Raw genomic sequence first — 18574 nt, forward strand, 5'->3', positions numbered from 1 at the left:
AAGATGTACAAAATGACAGCAGCATGTTATTTAATTGTCTAGAAACTGCAAAATCAGCTGGAAGGAAGGATATGTGATAACACTCCCTGATGCATTTAGGGTGCAGAAGTCTGTCACTGAAGGAGCTCTCCAGTTCTGCAGCGTCAGATGTCTGGTTTGTGCAATGATAGGTTGACAATCATCTCATAGCTCAGACCATCTTTAGGTAGAGAAATACTTTCTTTGAAGTGGATCCTTAAAAAGTTATTCGCTCTAAGGGGTCAAGTTGAGGATTAGTTGAGATTTTCAATTTTATTAGCAGCAGTTTATACATAAAAGTTAGGAGTTGGGTCAATAAATTAATAGTTATTGTTCTGTTTATGGACTACCTTACATTGTATCAAAGAGTCAAATTTTTGATATTTTCCCAATTAAATATATGACAAAACATTCAAAAAATTATAAAAGAGGGACCCAATTTTAAAAACTCCATATATCAAACTAGATAAGGAAACATTTTGCTGCATTGAGGCTGATGTGTGGCTAAAAATGGCTACAAGAAAACAGCTACTCATCTAAACTGGCCGTATGGTCAGATTAATATCTAAAGCGAATAAAACGGTTTAGATCTGATAAAAACAAAGTTTCCTGTTAAAGATCTGCAGCAAAAAGCTGCATCTTTAAGGTCACCAAGTCTCAAGAATAGCTTTTATGTTCCAAGTGTGTAGGAGTTTATTTCAACAAAAACAACCTTTTCTGTTGTACCAGGCCAAATATGGGACCTCTGGGCCGCTTATCCATACGCTTTAGTTTGAGCCTAAATCTAATTGTTAGACCAAGACCTACTGAAGCATTTTTTTAATGATTAAAGTACCTCCAATCTATCAAATAATCGGATTTTGGGAACAACACCTAAAGCAAACTTAACTAGGTCAAAATGAGGATTCATGTTTAAACTCTGAAATTTAAATTCAGACTAAAGGCTTCTTTTTCCTGTATGGTGCTTGATGAAAATATTTAATCCTAATTATATTAATAATGCTAAAACACCATTACCAAAAAATGCCAGAGAGAAAATTGGTTAAAACAGCAGTAAGGTGTTGAAATAATGTTTCCTTGTGACAATTTCCATATGAACAAAGTCAAAATAGCTGAAATAATTTCTTTATACCTTAAAAAGAAGCATTGATGAGAATAGAAACCTATTATAGTCCAACTGTTTTTAATATTCTTTTTTTTTTCTGCATTTTTCATTTTATTTTATTTATTTTTTTATTTATTTTTTTTTCCTACTTGCTTTGATTCTGTTTTATTTTCCTATATTTTAATCATGTAAAGCACTTTGCATTGTCTTTGTACTGAATTGTGCTATAGAAATAAATTTGCCTTGCCTTGCCTAATATTTTTTTGCGATTTGGGAATGTGAAATTTTTAATTGTGAAACAAGGGGTTTGTTTTTCATATATTCCCATAAACTGTAATTCTATATACCATAATCAACAGAAGAGGAAGAATGACTAATAGTTTTCACTAAGGTTACATCCCCATTATTTAGTTCTCCAACATTGGTGCAGGTTGATCAGGCTAATAATTCAGAATTTTAAAAACTCCTTATGTTTTGATATTAAATCAGAACATCTCTCATGTTATCCATCTCTATCTTCTTCTGCAGTCCATTTGAAACCAGATTTTAATTAAGATTTAATTTTTTGTGTTGTTTTGTTCTGTACCTTCAGGTAACACAATAATTATATTTACAGTTTTGTTATGTGAGATAACATACTTCAAGGTGAGTGATGTGTAAAATCAGGACTACAGAAATTATGAAAATATTCTTCATTAAAGGTACTGAAAGGTTTACTTTATTCAAAACTGGAGTCTGTCATAATGGGTCTCTAGTGTATAAACCCACATGCAGAACACCACAGAAACGGGGTAAAAGTTTAACAGTTTATTAAAGGTTGAGCACACAGAATAACAAGAGCTGGTTCTGGTACAGGTCCGGGACAGCAATCACTGAGAATCTGCAGAGATGGATTGTTTGGTTAGCCAGGCAGCGGAGAAGACTTGATTGATGTTTGATTCAGATTTGTACCTTGATGAGGTTCAGACAGATCACTGGAGAGGGGGAACCAATTGGGTCCAGAGACAGTGGGTTCAGCAGAGAGCTCAGCAACAGCAGCGTCTAGCTTCAGACTAGAGAGTTTTAGACCTTGAAGTGATGTCCTAGCTCTCCCTTGAGAGCTGGCTGGGGAATCCAGACTGATTGTCTTCAGGTTTGGCTTCCTAGGGCAGGCAGGCAGGTTTCCAAGCTAGCTCCTCCAGAGCTACAGACTTCAGACAGACTTTCCTGTGAGCAGAGAGGACAGAGGCTGGTTAGAATCTAGTTTCTCTCAAGAGTAGACTGAGATTCTCAACGTGTAACAGAGGCGCAGGTTCCGCTAACCAAAACTGGTCAACACTCCGGCGAAGAAGACAGGTCTGGCTGCTGCTTATGTAGGAGGTCTCCTGATGGGCTGATGATCCTCAGGTGTGCTGGAGGCTCCAGCCCAGGAGACCCACAGCGCTCTCTGCTGGAGACAGGTGGCAGATCTCCAGATCCCAACAGAGTCTATGCATAGATTTTTCTGACTTTATTTCAATTTAGCCACGAGAAACTCTTTTGTTAACTAAATCTTTTGCTTCTTCTTATATTTATTACTGAATTTCTTTTTTAAACGTTCCCTTTTACTGTACCCTTTCTCATTCTCTGCTTGGGTCAAGGGTCAAACTGGAGATCTATACACTCTATTAAAGCTATTAGGGAAATTATCCTGTCCCAGGTTTCCAGGGTTTCCTGCCCTTTGCAACAAATACACATTTTTAATCTGATCTTGTCCTTCAATACTTCAGTCTGAGACGTACAAAAAAAAATAGAAAAACAATATTAAAAAAAAGACCTTCATGCCCATTGTTAAGCATATTGGATAATCTGTAACACTGTTGTACTGTTTTGCAGCCTTGTTGTTTTAAACACCAGGACATTTTAACAAAAGTCATGGTCAAATCATCACGAGAATGGCTCAGCGTTCCTGTAAAATCAGTGCTCTGAGTGCTGGATAAGCCTCTGATGGAGGATGTTAAAGTCAAAGAAGGGTGATTTCATTTGGCTACAATTTTTCAGCAATAATAAAGAACTCAGAAGTGGTCACAATTCAAAGACTGAAGGGTAATAATAGCACTGAGCATATTATACTAAAGCAAAATTAGAAAAAAGTGTTATTATTTAGCAAAAAGTCAAATGAGAGAATGTTTGTGTGACATGTGCATCTAATACATACTGCTGTTATCTTATGTTGGATTAGAGAGCTTCATTGAGTGCAGTTGCAAGGTACCATGGGATTACCGAGGTTTTTCAAAATGTCCCTTTAGTGACACAATTTATTCCAAAGAACTCGCTGTCAAAGTTGTGCGTGGAACAAAAGCGTGTTGCTTTTGATGTTCTTTGAAGTCAGAGGCTGCACAAAACTGAAATTTACTCAGCAACAAAAGCCTCTCAGGGCCGATTCAGCTCTGTGTTTAAGCTGTCAGAAATAAACTAGAAGTGAAAATGTCAAACCTAGTTGAGAAAGCATTGTCAGTTTATGAATGAATGCGCCCCACTCTGACTCATCGGCTCTTCTGCTGAACACCGAAAATGTCGCAAAAATCAAAAGTACAGCTACCGCTTGTTCCACAGGAAGTTTTCTGCTATTGTGCAATAGGAAGAGGTTGTATCCATGGCAACTTTGACCATTTTGTCAGCACCACTATAATCACTGGCTATTACTTTCCACTGCATGGAACCACACCAAGAACCCCCGCCCCCCCCCCCCGAATCTGAGTGGGTCGGTTTTTAATAGCAACCAAAAGTTCTGACATTTAGTTTATAGATCTGAAACATACAGCTCATAATTAGAAAATAACTGGAGCATTATTGGTCCTGGATGTTCGCCTCAAAATAGCATTAAATAATAAATTGAAAAACAAAATAGTAATAAAAAGAGCTTTAACAGAAATTTGATTGATTAAATACTTCAGTTCCTGTTTGACTTTGATTTCAAATAATAGAATAATAGAGAAGTTTTGGAGGTCAGAGATCAGAAACGTTTTAGGTGTTGAGGAAGATGATATTTTAAGAGTCTGAAGAAAAAATGAGCACTGCCAGTTAATCCTTACATTTGCAAGGTTTTATTCCAAATCAGGAGAGTGTATAATATAACAGATTGCCAATTGCATGAGGACAAATAATCTGGGGTTGAAAACTCTGAAACAATTAGAGCAAATTTCAAAACACAAAAAATGCTGAGTTTCTAGGGATTGTTCAGGAGCTTTGAGGAAACGATTTGTAGGCTGATGGTATCAAATATCTTAAATGCAGTTGATAGCTCTTTTGATTGTAACTCCAGATAAGTTGATCATGGAGGATGAAGCGCAGCTATAGTTAAAAATGGATCAAGATCCGTTAAAATGTTCCATTTTAAAAGAACTCCAGTCTTAAATATGTTGTACTGGTTTTCATCTAATGATTTCATCAGACAATTATTTAACCTCTGTGATTACTCTGAAATTGGAGGTTGGAGGCAGTGCCAATGATCTTCCTGTGTTAAGCTCACAATGATAATAAAAATAAAGATTTTTGGTCACATTCACTTTCTGAAATAGGATTAAACTGATGCAAAAATGTATACAATCTCCGTCTGTTTTTTTTTTTTTTTTTTTACATCAAAGCTAGTTGCTAGAGGAGCCAACACCAAAATGAGCTTCTTCTTAAAATACATTTTTATGAATGCACTTTTATTTATTTTTTATTCAAAAACATTTCTTATCTAGGAGAATATTACTGTAATAGAAAAGCTAAACATGTCTTCACATACTAGCTTGAATATTTAAATGTTGCTCTCATGGCCCCTCACACCAAAGAATCTGACACCAAGGGTGTCATTGGTGGTAAATGCTTAAAAACCTAATATGAAAAAAAACCAAAGGCTAATCCTTTAAAGTATGTCACTAAAGGATATGAAAGAACAATAAAAAAGGTATTCAACAAATTTTGCAATTAAAAAAGTTGTAAGTTTAAAATTGTGTAATTATAATAAGCTGGCAATGTAACATGTTATACCATTTTTGGCCAATTGATATAATAAAAGAATCAGTCATGTATAAATGTAGTGACTTTCACACATCCCAAAAAAGTGACCGGCTATGAAATGATGAATTTACATATCAAAGAACATAGTGATTCTCTTAATAAAGGTATGTAAAAGAAGAATAATCTTAGATTAACTCTGAAGATATAAGATAGTCCATTTATTTTTGGCCTATGCCGTCAACTACTAGCATTGTTTACATTCAAATGCATAGAAATAAAATAATGACTTTATTTCCCAGAATAGCAGTCCTAGATATATATTATAGCCTAGAATAGTTCCAGTTATATTATTGATGATGTAGTAATAATGTAAGATTTTATAAGCAAGCTAGCTTCATACAATACAAAAAGGATACAATTCTATAATTGCCAACTATTATATTATTTTCTGTTTTAGGTGCAACAAGATAGGTGTGGTAGGTTCACCAGAAATATGTCTCTTCTTTTCCAGAGTAATACTGTTGCTCATTTTCAAATTTCCAACCAGCTGGACATTTTCAGATGTAGAGATGTTCTTCCTTAATCACAAACTGCATCATAGTTGCTGAAATGACTAACTGCTATCAGCAAGTCCAACAGCACATAAACCCAGTTTCCTCAAAGATAGAAGCTATTTCCTCTCTCTGGTTATATCAAAATTAGTCAAATTCCAATAACTAATATCCTATTGTTCATGTAGCTTTTACTGTAACTAAAGATAAATATAATAACATTTCTAAAAGTTACACTAACAGATTTAATTATTGCTTGTTGAAATTATTAAGTTTTGGGCTTTTTTTTTTCTTCTGTTGTTGTTTCTTTCTACCACTAGGTGGCAGAGCTACACCCTAGACAGGTTGCAAGTCCATCACAAAATGATGTTGAGAAACCACCATGCACTTTAATCTCTAATGCCAAATTACACAGGCAAATTGACATGACCTTTTTTTGTTGTGTCTTTTTTTAATAAACATTTTATAAAAAAATTTTTTTAAATACTATATATACCCAGTATGACATATTGGGGTGTTATTTATTTATTTATTTATTTGTTTATTTGACAGGGACAGTACAATTAAACATTGCAACTAAACAGGTGGCCGATGTCCAAGTACATAAGGCTTGTAGCCATGGGCTAATTTGCAGCCTTCGTCCCTGGTTAGGCTTTTAAAAGGTGTTAGCATTATGACTTGATGCACAAATTAATACAAAAAGTATCAGCGTGACTATGTGATGTTGAAAAATATACCTCATGTAAAAAAAAAAAAAAAGTTTGGGTGATATACGTACATAGTATTTTTACATTTTAGCATTAAAATGTTTATACCACGGCACAACTTTAAAGCCATCATATCTAATCCCATTGAAGCATAAGCCTACAAATACTTATATTATAATTTTATAATAAAAAATTATAATATAAGTATATAATTTTTTAGACATTTACTCACTACAGAATCTGCCAAATCAAAGCTGAAAAGACTACATTTCCCATAATTACTTTGTGTTTACGGAAGTGCGAACCTCAGTAGCACTGCAGATGGGTGCTTTATCTATGTACCGGCAACTCACTGGGGTGTTTTAGAGGGGGGCGGTGAAGTCGTCAATTAAACAAAATGACTATGTCGTTTTCGTTACAAGCAAGGGTGTGAAAAACTAACGCCGCTTTTCCTGAGTCCGTTATGACGTCTTTGTTATAATGGCTGTTGTTGGGCTGATGTGTGTAGCCTTGCAGCTTTATTGACTCTGTGTTTAGGATTTTATGTAGGTTATATTTATCAATGAAAGCATTTGAGTCAGATGAAGAGGAGGCAGAGCACCTGGGCGCCAAGCAGAAGGAGCAAAGACGTAAGCTAACGCTTTTATTGAGCCGTGTTTTCTAACTCGCTGGTAAAGTAGCGTTCAAACATATACAAGTTGTTAAATGGTTAATTTTTGCTCCATGTTTAACATATGACTATAAGATAACCCTGACCGTCATTATGTCAATGAAAAAGTTCTCTCAAAAACAAAAGTACGGGAAGCCGAAAAGGACACTAAAAACAATTCAATTTTTTTGTATCTAGCAATTCACAGATAAAACTGTAAAATTATTAAGATGTTTAAAGCATTAATATTCAATGTTATTTAAATAATTGAATTCAGAATTAAAATAAAGAGAAAAATGTATATTTATCCAGTAGTGGTGTGGGAAGAAAATCGCTTTGGCGATATATCGTGATTTTCCTGTGCCTGATATAATTTCGATCTTTCAGTTCCTAGTATTGATTTTTTTGAAAACAAAAACACTTTTACTTAAAACTATAAGGGAAAATGGGCTACCTCAGTGCGTTGTAGCGCCACATCTATAGTTGAGGCAGTCAGAGTGGAAATTGTGGACTGTCTCAGACACCAAACAACATGGATATCAAAATAACCAAATGATCAATATCTTCCGATGAACATATACAGCACTTGCTTTTTTTAAATACATTTTATTTTGATGGATGGAAAAAATATCGCAATATATAGTGACAATGCAATATCGTATCATGATCCAAGTACGCAATACATATCTTATCGCAACACCCATGCCGATACTCACCCCTATCATCCGGCCAGTTTATATATTATAAATGAGTGGTTAAACATTTGTTTGTGCACAATATGTCCATTGAACGTACTGTGAGACATCAGTGATGTCACCTGCTGGGCTCACTGAGTTCATCAGGTCTTTTAACATCTCTGCCAGGCGACCAGGAGAGGTAGAAAAGAACAGCAGCCTATTTTTAACTATTTAGGGCCATTTGGTTTAGGACTTTGGAGAGTCCTAATTATTCTATATGTGGTTTTTTTTCTTTATTGTTTAATTTTTCATCATGCAAACATAATAATAATCTGTTGAATTTGATATTTATATTTTCTTTTCTCCTAGTTATGTTAAATGTCGAAAAATGTTTCTTAGTGCCAACTACATATGGAGCGTTAGCTGCAACCTCCTCCAGTAAGGTGGCAGAATATCAGTACCAAACGTGGGAAGTTTGCTTCAGACAAAATTAAACTGGTCAAACCATACATTATATAAGAATTACAGCGAGGGTCTCATGAGTCCCAAAACATTTTATCTATGCAAGTTTTTATTAAAAGGTTTTTTTTTTTTTTACTCCTGTGTGGAGTACGTTTTACAGTCCTCTCTAAATCTTACTCCACCTGCTGTTCAAGTGTGGAAGTGACTGCAATTTGTGGGAGTGAAAATCTTCCATTTATGGACCGAAAAAAGAAAAAGTTATAGGACTATAATAAAACCTGTATAGCCAAATAATACTTTTACCCTATTTTGTCAAAACATCAATCCTAATCCATCAGTTAATGTATCATTGCTTGTATATTACCACTGAGCTGAAATACTGCAACTGTTTTACTTCCACATGATGCTATTATGTGTTTGGCCATTTCAGAGCGAGCTAACCTGAGCTTCCAGCAGCTGAGAAGCACTCTGGAGCAGCTGGACCCTGATGGAGAGGACGTCCAACCCGGTGGAGCTAACCTCCTCACAGCAGCGGCTGAAGAGGACAAGGCAGCGTGGAGTCACAAGACGCAGAGTGAAGCTGGTGAATCACTGTAACTAAACCGTCTGTATATAAAGAATACAGCTACACTATACTGAAACCTGTCTTGTTTGTTTTTTTGTGCAGTTAACCAGCTGAAGAGCCTCCTTCTAAAGCAGGGCAGGGAAATCTCCTCCTCTCTGCCTCTTCCAGAGAGACGATCTCCATCCAAGGTACACGTGTTGCATTAATTATTAAACATTTATTGGGACTCAATACTTTCTAATCAGCCCTGTTAATGATTAAAATTATGGCTTAACGATAATTTCAGTACTTAATGTTGTGCCATTTGATGATTCTTCCCCCTTTAGAGGGCGCAGCAGGAAGCCAGGCCCAGTTTACCTGCCTTTCAGGACTTGATTCCTATGAATTATGACCAGTCAGGGTACATCCAGCACCTAGAGGCTGAAGTAAAGTTCTGCAAGGTTTGTACTCATAAATGTGTACGTATACAAACAGAATCCTCTCCATATAATGATGACCCCTAAAATGAGGTAGCAGAATATTTAGCCTAAGCTTATAATTTACTGCAGTAGAAAATCTCCTCACTGAATGCTCAAAAAAAGTTCATTCTAATATATTTTTTTCTGTGGAAGGAAAAACACAAACAAACAATAAATTATTTCATAGGTTCACTGGCTGCAGTGGATGTCAAAATGGGATTTTACTGCAGCTAAAGATGTATTTCATCACATTTTTTAAAAAATTTACCCAAATAGACATATAATTAATCAATACATTTATCTAAAAGAGTTTTAGAGATCCCGCCATTCCCTTGTCAATATGTGACAATGGCATTGTATGTGTGTATATAACGGGGCTGGGCAATAATCAAGTTTATCATTTAATCAGTTTTTTGGTTTATGAAGATTTATTTTTTGAAAAATGTAGATTTTTTTTATACCAACCACTCCTCGGGTTTCGATAACTCAGACTAACATCACTGCATTACTTTTTATCTATAGATTTCTCCTTATAACTGATAAACTAGCTTACTGTGTAATTCTACTAGTTGCAAACATCTGCTATGTTGTATTTTAATAAAAGCAATTTTTCTGTCATTTTATTTTCATATATTTAATTTAGAATTTTTATTTTTAAACGTAAGTGCAAAAAGAGAGATTGATTAATTGGATTTTTATATAGAAAAAAATATCAACGATTAAATTGTTCAGCCTTATCGCCCAGCTCTAATAAAAAATCTGGTCAGAATTACTGTGAGTTTTCACCCGCTTCCTGTGCATGTTTTTCTTTAGGAGGAGTTGCAGGAACTGAAACAGCGGATCAGAGTTGTGGTGGTTGAAAATGAGAAGCTACAGTCGGAGCTCAAATCAAAGGTCATTGATAGAACTCTGAAAGATTTGTTAAATCTATATAATAATTAGAGTTGTGATAATTAACAAGTAATCCAAGAGTTTATATGGTTACCTGTATGTGTTATTTCTTCAGGGGTGTGAAGACAGTGTGATATCCTCAAAAACAGAGACAAACACATGGAAAAATGATCTGGTAAGCACAATGAGGGTATGCATAAATCCCTTATTTGTGTTACAATAAGTTTTCAGCCTTTTCATATCTGGAAGCCTCTTTTACAAAATAAAGCAATGCACATAAACATTAAAAAGTGCATGCTCACTGCTCTCCTGTATTTTAAGTTTGTCCTTTTTCCCCACACTTTAGTCTTTTAGATGCCTTACCACATTTTACATGTTACTAAGTCTTCTTTACAGATTGTCTCCCAGCAAACAGCTGATTTAAAGTCATTTAACAACATCTTAATTCCATTGCAGTCCAGATTTAGCTCAGGGTATTAATTAAATATCAGCTTTTAGAATAATACATGGGAAAAGTAATTAAAAAAACTTCAGTGGTGAGCTCGTTGATGCGGTGTGGGTTAGGGTTAGGCTCAGTTTCATGGGTTGGACTGCTGGTTGGACACTTCTTTAAGGCGGGTTTCTTTAATCCTGGTCCTCTAGCTCTGGTGTCCTGTCCCTGCTTTAACACACCTGAGTCCAACAATCAAGTCATTAGGAGGACTCAGGGTAACTTTACTGCGTACAGAGGAGGTGTTGGGAACACAGATACTTCTGAGAGGCTGGATATGCCCTGCTGTAAAGCTTTGTGGTACAGTGTGCAATGAATGCATGTTTTCTGGATCCTGCAGCGGCAAACTGATTCCAATGATTATACTATCACTACTGTTCTTGATCTTTGTTTCTTATATGTTGTGATTTGCACTCAAGATGTAACGGGATGTAAGACTTTCAGAAAACTTCACTTTTGTTTCACCAAATATTTGTCCAAAGGTAAACTGGGATCATCAAGGGGTTTTGGTTTAAAAATGCCAGAAATGCTGGTCAAAATAAAATCATGCAGGGATCTTTTTTCCCCCTACATCCTCTCTTTTGTTGAATTATGAACTTTGATGCTCCTTGAGGTAAATTAATCCATTATGGTCCTAAACTGCAGTCCTTTAGGGCTGGTTTCCTTCAACATTTAGATGTGTCTCTGCTTCAACATCATTATGTGCTCCTTAGCAGTGCTCTGCAGAGACTGGCTACATGCTAGCAAGGCAGCTTGTTTATTTACTTCAGGTGTGTGAAGTTAAAGGACTTGTCTGAAGGTAACCAGACGCCTGCTTCTGAGCATAGGAGATTGTTTAGATTAGAGATTATTTAGGGGAGTGTTGGCATAGTGGTTAGAGCAGTGCGTTTGTGTTCTGAGAGGGCTTCAAATGCACGGTTCAATCCCCACAGCCTGAACTCTGGGTTCCTGAGCAAAGACCGTTAACCTCAAACTGCTCCCCGGGCACCACACGATGGCAGCCCACTGCTCCCCAAAGGGATGGGTCAAATGCAGAGCTAAATTTGTCCAATGTGAGATCAATACAGTTCAGTTATTATTATTGCTTGATGCATGCCATCTCAAGGTACTTTATAGAGTCAGTTCAATGAAATCCCACAGACAGATTGGGTGAAAAGTTTTCCAAATATGGAAACCCAGCAGATTGAGTCAGTGAACTGCAGAATTCACACTTCTTGGATAAATGTATGTAGTACTTATCTTGTTTCTTAATTTTATTGGTCTTTTGGCAAATAGAATTAAGGGGGGGGGGTTGAAAAGATAGTTAGTCTTGAGAAACCTGAACCTGGAGTCTGGTTGTCCATAATACAGTTTTATTAAATGTTGGCTCATATGTATAATATTTATATGTGTATTTTTGTTTGACACATTTTCCATTTAGTTCATGTTGTATAAATGCTGTTGGCAGTATATTATTTGATGCCCTGACATCGATCTCTCCTGTCACTATAAAGGAGCAGCTTAAAGTGATCCACCAGGCCCAGATTGAAAGCTTGGAGGCTCAGCTGGTTTCTCTCAGGTCAGTCTTTTCAAAGCTATACACGGCATATTTTTTCTCTCCCTCGTTCCTTTTGAGATTGATCCACTTTTCTGCTGCTGTTGACAGAAAAGATCTCTCAGTCAGCCAGAAGGAGTGCGAGGAGGTGAAGGTTCGGCTGAGACACAAAGAGAAGCAGGTTGCAGGAGCATCAAAAGCTGATGGAGCTCCCTGTGTGGCCGGGTTGTGTGTGCAGTGTGCGCAGCATGAGGCGGTGCTGGCTGGAACTCATGCAGATCTGCATGTGCAGGCTATTGATAGGCTCACTAAGTAAGTTGTCAGGGCTGCCATCGGAAGTTGGGAGAACCATCCGAAAAAGAGAATGACTGTGCTCTTTACGTCTCAGGGAGCGGGACGAATTACTGGCAGCTCTGCGTGCGGTACGGGCTAGTCAGCAAGAGGCCCAGCAGAGGGAGTGGTCAGCCTGTCTTCAGGTTAAACAGGCAGTGGAGATGGCAGAAGAAGCAAATCTACAAAAAACTAGAGTCAGTAACGGTTTTCAGAGTATTGCTCATAACATGTCTGCTATTTTCATTCCTTTTCTCCTCTCCTTCTGATGAGCTCTGCGTATCTATTTGTGTGCGAGTAGGTGGAGGTGCAGTGTGAGCAGCTTTCCAGGGAGCTGGCGCGCCGGAGGGAACAGCTGGACAGAGAAGCACATGTGCTGCAGGCCAAGATGACAGAGGCCAGAGAGGAGGGCCGGGCGGAGGCGCGCAAACAAAAGGAAGAGCTGGCACAAATGGTAAATCTCACCTAACGTGATGAAACCCAGCAAGTCAGCGCGTTTGACTGGGGTTTTATACAGTAAATATTTATAAAGAAGGTAGGAAGGAAAATAATTTGCTTTTAAAAAATTTCAGAAATCCAAACCTTAAAATGTTCAGTGTATTAGTCTTATTAATTGGATTTTTAAATGAGCTTTGAGTCGTAACTTTCAGGGCTTAGACCTGCTGTGTGTGACTTAATTGCTGTATTGGTGCAGCTGTTTGTAGGAGGCCTTAGGTGTTATTTAGAGAGCATTGATGTACAAGCAGCAATAAGGATGCAACAGACAGGTTAGAGAGAAAGTTCAAAAACAACATTATTCTCTTTTTGAACATCTCACAGATCTCTGTTCAAGCCATGATCTAAAAATCTGGAGGACTACATCATGACTAAAAACCCCTAAGGAATCATGGCCATCCACTTAGAAAATCTATAGATTTTAAATGTGTACAATTGCCAAAGATTGAGGGCATAGTGATATCTTTTTAAATGTGACTGAAGTAATAAAGTCAAATAAAGCTAATTGCATGTATTTCCTCATAAGATGCCTTTCAAAGTAAATGTCTGTTTTCCAGGCATCCGGCCTTTCTCAGCGTGTCGCTGAGCTGGAAGGGCAGCTAGAGCGAGCTCACCGGGACAAGAACTCTCTGACCAATCAGCTGGAGGACGCTCTCAGCAAACTATCCAACTGGGAACAAGACAACACAAAGGTGCAACTGTTTACACTTTACTGCAGCTTTTATAATACCTCGACTTGATGTCAAGCATAGATCCTGGTCGGACATCTTTAGCTTTAACATGACACAGCAGTGAGGTTGAAATATAAGACCTACTTCCCCTTTTTCTGCTTGTCCCATTCTTAAAGCTGTAGACTGAGGCAGGCTATTTAAACATTGGAGATTTGTAATGACCCTGTTTTTCCAGCAGATGGCAGCAGAACATCAGTTTTGGCATTTTATTTGTATTCCAAATAGAATAAAGAATTTAATTGTTTTCAGTTTCGAGGTGTTTCGTTTAATGTGGCATTTGACTTTCAAGAAGGAGATAAAAAGTAAAAAAAAAAAAAAACATACATGCATCAATAAGGGAAGTTAAACATTTTGTGATCCTTTTAAAGTATATCAAAGCAGGGGTGTTTGCAAGTCACTTAAAACCTAGCTAATTATGAATAATTTGCTATGTTGACCTGCTTTTTTTTTTTAATGCATTGTGCTCTTCTTTAGGTATCCATAGATCTGCGATATCAGCTCAGCAATGCCAGCCTGAAAAAAGAGGAGGCTGAGAGAGAGCTCAGAGAGCTAAAGGCCAAGACAAGCCGAGAGTTGGAAAAAGCTGCACAGGTTAGTCTTCATTCAGCTGCTGATTTTATTTTTTTTTATTTTTGCAACTGATTAACATAAATTATCAGTTCAACCTATGATTGTAATATTTCTGCTATTTCAGCCTATAGATTGAAAAATGGTGCAAGGGAAGCCCATGCTGCCTAATCACTGGCCTTCAGCTTGTCTCAGGTGTTTAATGGCTACTGAAGCAATAATTCTACCTGCAGTCCAAGTCTTGGGAATCGCTAACCCATTAGTTCTCAGACCTCTACGATGGCAATGTCTGTGTATTTTAATGTCACACAGTAAAACAAACAGTTACACTTAAAGTAATTACGCTTTAAATGTGTTTTGTTTTACTGCAATATTTGATCTACTGCTGTTGACTTTTCTTGTTGAAAAGTTATGAGAAAAAAATCTTCTAAAGTAAAGGAGGGGGGAGATAAATGTTTGGGAACTACCGCCTTAACCAACCCTTGATTCAAGACATTTTCCTTTCATACAGTGTTACATTAAAAAACACAGGCAGCTTCTTTAACGGAGACCTTTTGTTACTTATCTTCTACACAGAGGAGTATAAAATACTGTCTTCTGGACAATATTTCTGGGCTACGAATCTGTTTATTTTATGAAGCACAAGATTTCCTGTGAGACTTAATTTTTGCTTTTCATTATCTGTTGGGTGGTCAGGACATTGGTTTTTACTATTATTTTTGAAGTGATCCTTGAGGCATATGGAGGAATCGGAGTTATATTCAAATCAATTAAAAAAGTTATTTTAAATAATTTGACTTATTTATCTAATTTAGATTTAAATATGTGATGATATTATAAAATATACAACTGAGTAATTAAATGTCCCAAATAATTAATAACAAATTTAAAATGATAATTTAAATAAACTTTGTCTAGAAATGCATTTATTTATTAATCGAATACATTATAAATATACCATGAAATAAAAGGAATTCAGAAAAAATATCATTTAAAAATAAATTTCGAATTCTAAATTATATATTTAAAGGAGGAGAGATAAAGTATGCTCCATTATGTGGCATGTTGCAGGTTAGCTACAACGGATGGCCGGTACAGAACTGGTACTGACTGCCCTCTTTAAATGGGGATTTTGTTTGTGCTTTGTAAAGTTTAGGAGAGCAGAGTGGATTTCTGTCATAAAGACTCGGTTTGCAACAGTACAGCACACAGATGGTAGGTATAATCCCTATGTGGAGAAGAAGGCAGAGGAGAAGGCAAAGGACCTTCTCTGTTTCATGGGACGTGAATCATTCCAACTGTTGCAACCAACCAAGGTCCTTTTTTTTAAAATTCCTGAAAGCAATTTAATTTCAGCACATCATTATTTCAGACACCTCAGAATAAAAAAACAAAAACAAAAAAAAAACATTTGTTTATTACATTAAGAATTTATGTATTGTTTTTTTTACTTATAACGATTGCATATTTTATAAAAGAAAAGTGAGCAAAAAATTTTTTTGATTTTCCCAAAATAAATCTTTAAGAAATGTTTCAACAGGTTCAAAAACAGAAGACAAAACTTTTATCTTTTTTTTTTTAAAGAGCACCTTCATGTTCATCAGTGCTGCAGTTTGTCAAAAAAAAAAAAAAAATCCTTCTCAAAAGACAGACCGGTTGTAAGCCACAAGTTACAAAAAAACCCAGACTTGTTGTCAGTGGATAAAACACACAAACCTCTCAAGTTTTCTGCCTCAAATCCTTTACTTCTTTTGCTCCACTTATTGGAAACAAGCTTCCAGAAAACTGTAAAAGTGCAGAGTCTCTAAGTTGCTTCAAATCAAAGGTAAAACCCGAGTTGTTTAGAGCTTGCTTTGACATTTTTTTTTTTTTTAATATAAACTGTTAACTGCAACCGTATTGGTTTAAGTGTGTTGTCAAACTTTTCTGTACCTGCTTGTTTTCCTTTTTTGATCTCCGTTCATTTACAGCATTTTATTCGTTCTGACCCTGAAATATGTTTAACAAATGGACAGAAAAGCAACACAGCTAGGAGTTTTCCCTCAAAAATAGTATTACTTGAAAGACGACGTCTCTTTTCATTGCTGAAAGTCCAAATATGTTGCCGTCTGTCATTGCGCCTATGCTTCCTTCTTGTCACAATGGTTGCAGATATATCTGCATGTCAGTTAGCGCCTGCCTTTAAGTGGTCTTAATATAGACACAGAAACTGCTTCCACTTGTTTCAGGTTTGATGAATCACAGCGCAGGTGGTATTTTATTCCATTTGTAAAACCACTTCCCAGTATTTAGCATTTTCTTATGGTGAGAATATGTTATACTATTAGCCCTTTATAGGGCAACTTACCATTTTTGATCACTTGCATACCCCATACAAATGGAATCCCCCCCATCCCTCAGTGAGGTCTAGAAACTCAAGATTTATATCTATTACTATGTGGCTGTTCATGTAGTTCTGGCATTTGACAAATTAGATGACCCCTTGATTTATATTACCTACTGTAAATTATGTTGAAAAAAGTAAAAAAGCTAAATGAAATGTTAAAAAGTAAAGTTAAAAACTCAATAAGCTAAGTCAAAAAAGTACTACTCTTAATACTCTAAGGTTATGCTGTAACAAAAAATCTGTTTCTTTCACTCTGGGAGTGTTTTTCGTTAATTTCTTAATGAAGCACTTTTGTTCTTTTTCTTAATATATTAGGGCAAGTGGCTGTTTCATGAGATATACTTTTGATATCAACATATACATATTTTCAATGTTACAAAAGTTATAATGTCTTGTACAGGATTCCTATAACACTATTGGCTCGAAATGCTGATGTCCAAAATATTTCTCTGAGTGGCCTATAAAGGGTTAAGCTGACGTCACAGATGCAAACATAGTCTGCACCTGGTTAGTGGATCAGTTTTGCATAGGTTTTTATACAAGCCAGTTTTTAGTACAGAGGTTTGAAGGTTCAGTCCTTGAGGGGTTGGGTTTTTGCAAAATTTCGATGTGTCTTTGCTTCAACACACCCGACACCAATATGATTAGCAGAACTCTGCAGAACTTTACTGGATGCTAGTAAGGTAGCTAAGCATATTTATTCAGGTGTGTAGGGCAAAAGGGACACATGAAAAAGTTTCAAGACAATGTTCTGCAAGAATTTGAGTTTGAGGCTACTGCTTTAGTAGATTAGAGCAATATATTTCAATCTCTACAATTGATTATAGTATTAAACTTTTTACTAGATCTGTACTTTATTTAGCTGTTCTTATAGATAAGAAAATGTTGGTTTATTTCTTAGCTTCATTTAGAAAATAGTTTTTTTTTCTTTGCTTATCAAGCAGTAATCATGTTTACTACCTTGTAATCATGGTCTAGTGTTATAAATGTGCGATGGTAGAAGACTGGTGTTGTAAATGATTCCCTGGCCTCGCTAACTCCTCTCCTTCCCTCTCTGTGGGACAGGAAGTGGAAAGTCTGAGCTCAGAGCTGGTTTGCTGTCGACAGCGTCTGGATGCGGCCCAAAGGGTTGGAAGCCAATGGCAGACCAAAGCCCTGAGCCTAGAAGAACAGCTGGCAAATGCCCAGCACCAACTGCACCTCACCAGGTAACACCTAATCCTATTATACATGCCACCACACTCTCACACACACACTCACGGGCACACAGCACCCCCTCTGCCCAGCCCCTGCCCAGCTCAGCCCAGTCCAGTTCAGAGCAGCACACCAACTGTACCGCACCAGGTAATGGTTAATCCTATTATACAAGCCACACACACAGACAAACGCGCATGCATGCCGCTGTGCGGCGGTCCCGGTACCAACTGGACCTCACTAGGTCACCTCTAATCCTGTTAAGCATGCCACAGCATAATGCAATAAACATGCTCACACATATACACGCTGCCTGCTTCGTGCTACCAGGCCAGTGCCCAGCCCAGCAGCAGCTCCAGCAGAGCCAAAATGTCGCCTAAGCCTTTCTTCTATCCCTGGCGTGCACACACGCCTCAGCACACACAAACACAACAGCATGGCCAATGGTCACTGGACAGCCTGGCCTCCGTACCTCCTGCCTGAGCTCTGCAGCCATCCTCACTGCAGGCACTACCGGCTCTCTCTCTCTATTTTCCTTAAAAAAACAAAACAAAACAAAAAACGAATAAATAATCAGAATTATTATTAATAATCTTTAAGTTCAGGGGATTTTTGTCCTTTTTAGATTCCTTCCTTGCCTCTTTTAATAACTTAAACTGTTCCAGAAGTTAAATGAAAATAAACATTATTTCAAACATTATTTAACACTATTATATTCTTTCTTTCCTTCCTTCCTTCCTTCCTTCCTTCCTTCCTTCCTTCCTTCCTTCCTTCCTTCCTTCCTTCCTTCCTTCCTTC

The 18574-nt window shown here is 36.9% G+C and overlaps 1 protein-coding gene across 1 annotated transcript in view; it reads left to right on the forward strand.

The window, feature by feature from the left end:
• The first annotated feature begins 6734 nt into the window (after positions 1 to 6734).
• The window catches only part of sdccag8 (serologically defined colon cancer antigen 8), a 54983-nt gene continuing 43143 nt past the window's right edge, over positions 6735 to 18574 (forward strand). Inside the window, exons 1-13 of the mRNA XM_015398225.1 lie at positions 6735 to 6976; positions 8566 to 8718; positions 8803 to 8888; positions 9027 to 9140; positions 9972 to 10052; positions 10165 to 10224; positions 12033 to 12097; positions 12185 to 12385; positions 12462 to 12600; positions 12705 to 12857; positions 13456 to 13590; positions 14104 to 14220; positions 17648 to 17790. Coding sequence (XP_015253711.1) covers positions 6910 to 6976; positions 8566 to 8718; positions 8803 to 8888; positions 9027 to 9140; positions 9972 to 10052; positions 10165 to 10224; positions 12033 to 12097; positions 12185 to 12385; positions 12462 to 12600; positions 12705 to 12857; positions 13456 to 13590; positions 14104 to 14220; positions 17648 to 17790 — 1514 coding nt within the window. The 5' untranslated portion in view covers positions 6735 to 6909. The remainder of the gene's footprint in view (positions 6977 to 8565; positions 8719 to 8802; positions 8889 to 9026; positions 9141 to 9971; positions 10053 to 10164; positions 10225 to 12032; positions 12098 to 12184; positions 12386 to 12461; positions 12601 to 12704; positions 12858 to 13455; positions 13591 to 14103; positions 14221 to 17647; positions 17791 to 18574) is intronic.

Source organism: Cyprinodon variegatus, unplaced genomic scaffold, assembly GCF_000732505.1.
Source record: "Cyprinodon variegatus isolate N-32 unplaced genomic scaffold, C_variegatus-1.0 Scaffold919, whole genome shotgun sequence".
Classification (NCBI taxonomy): Eukaryota; Metazoa; Chordata; class Actinopteri; order Cyprinodontiformes; family Cyprinodontidae; genus Cyprinodon; species Cyprinodon variegatus.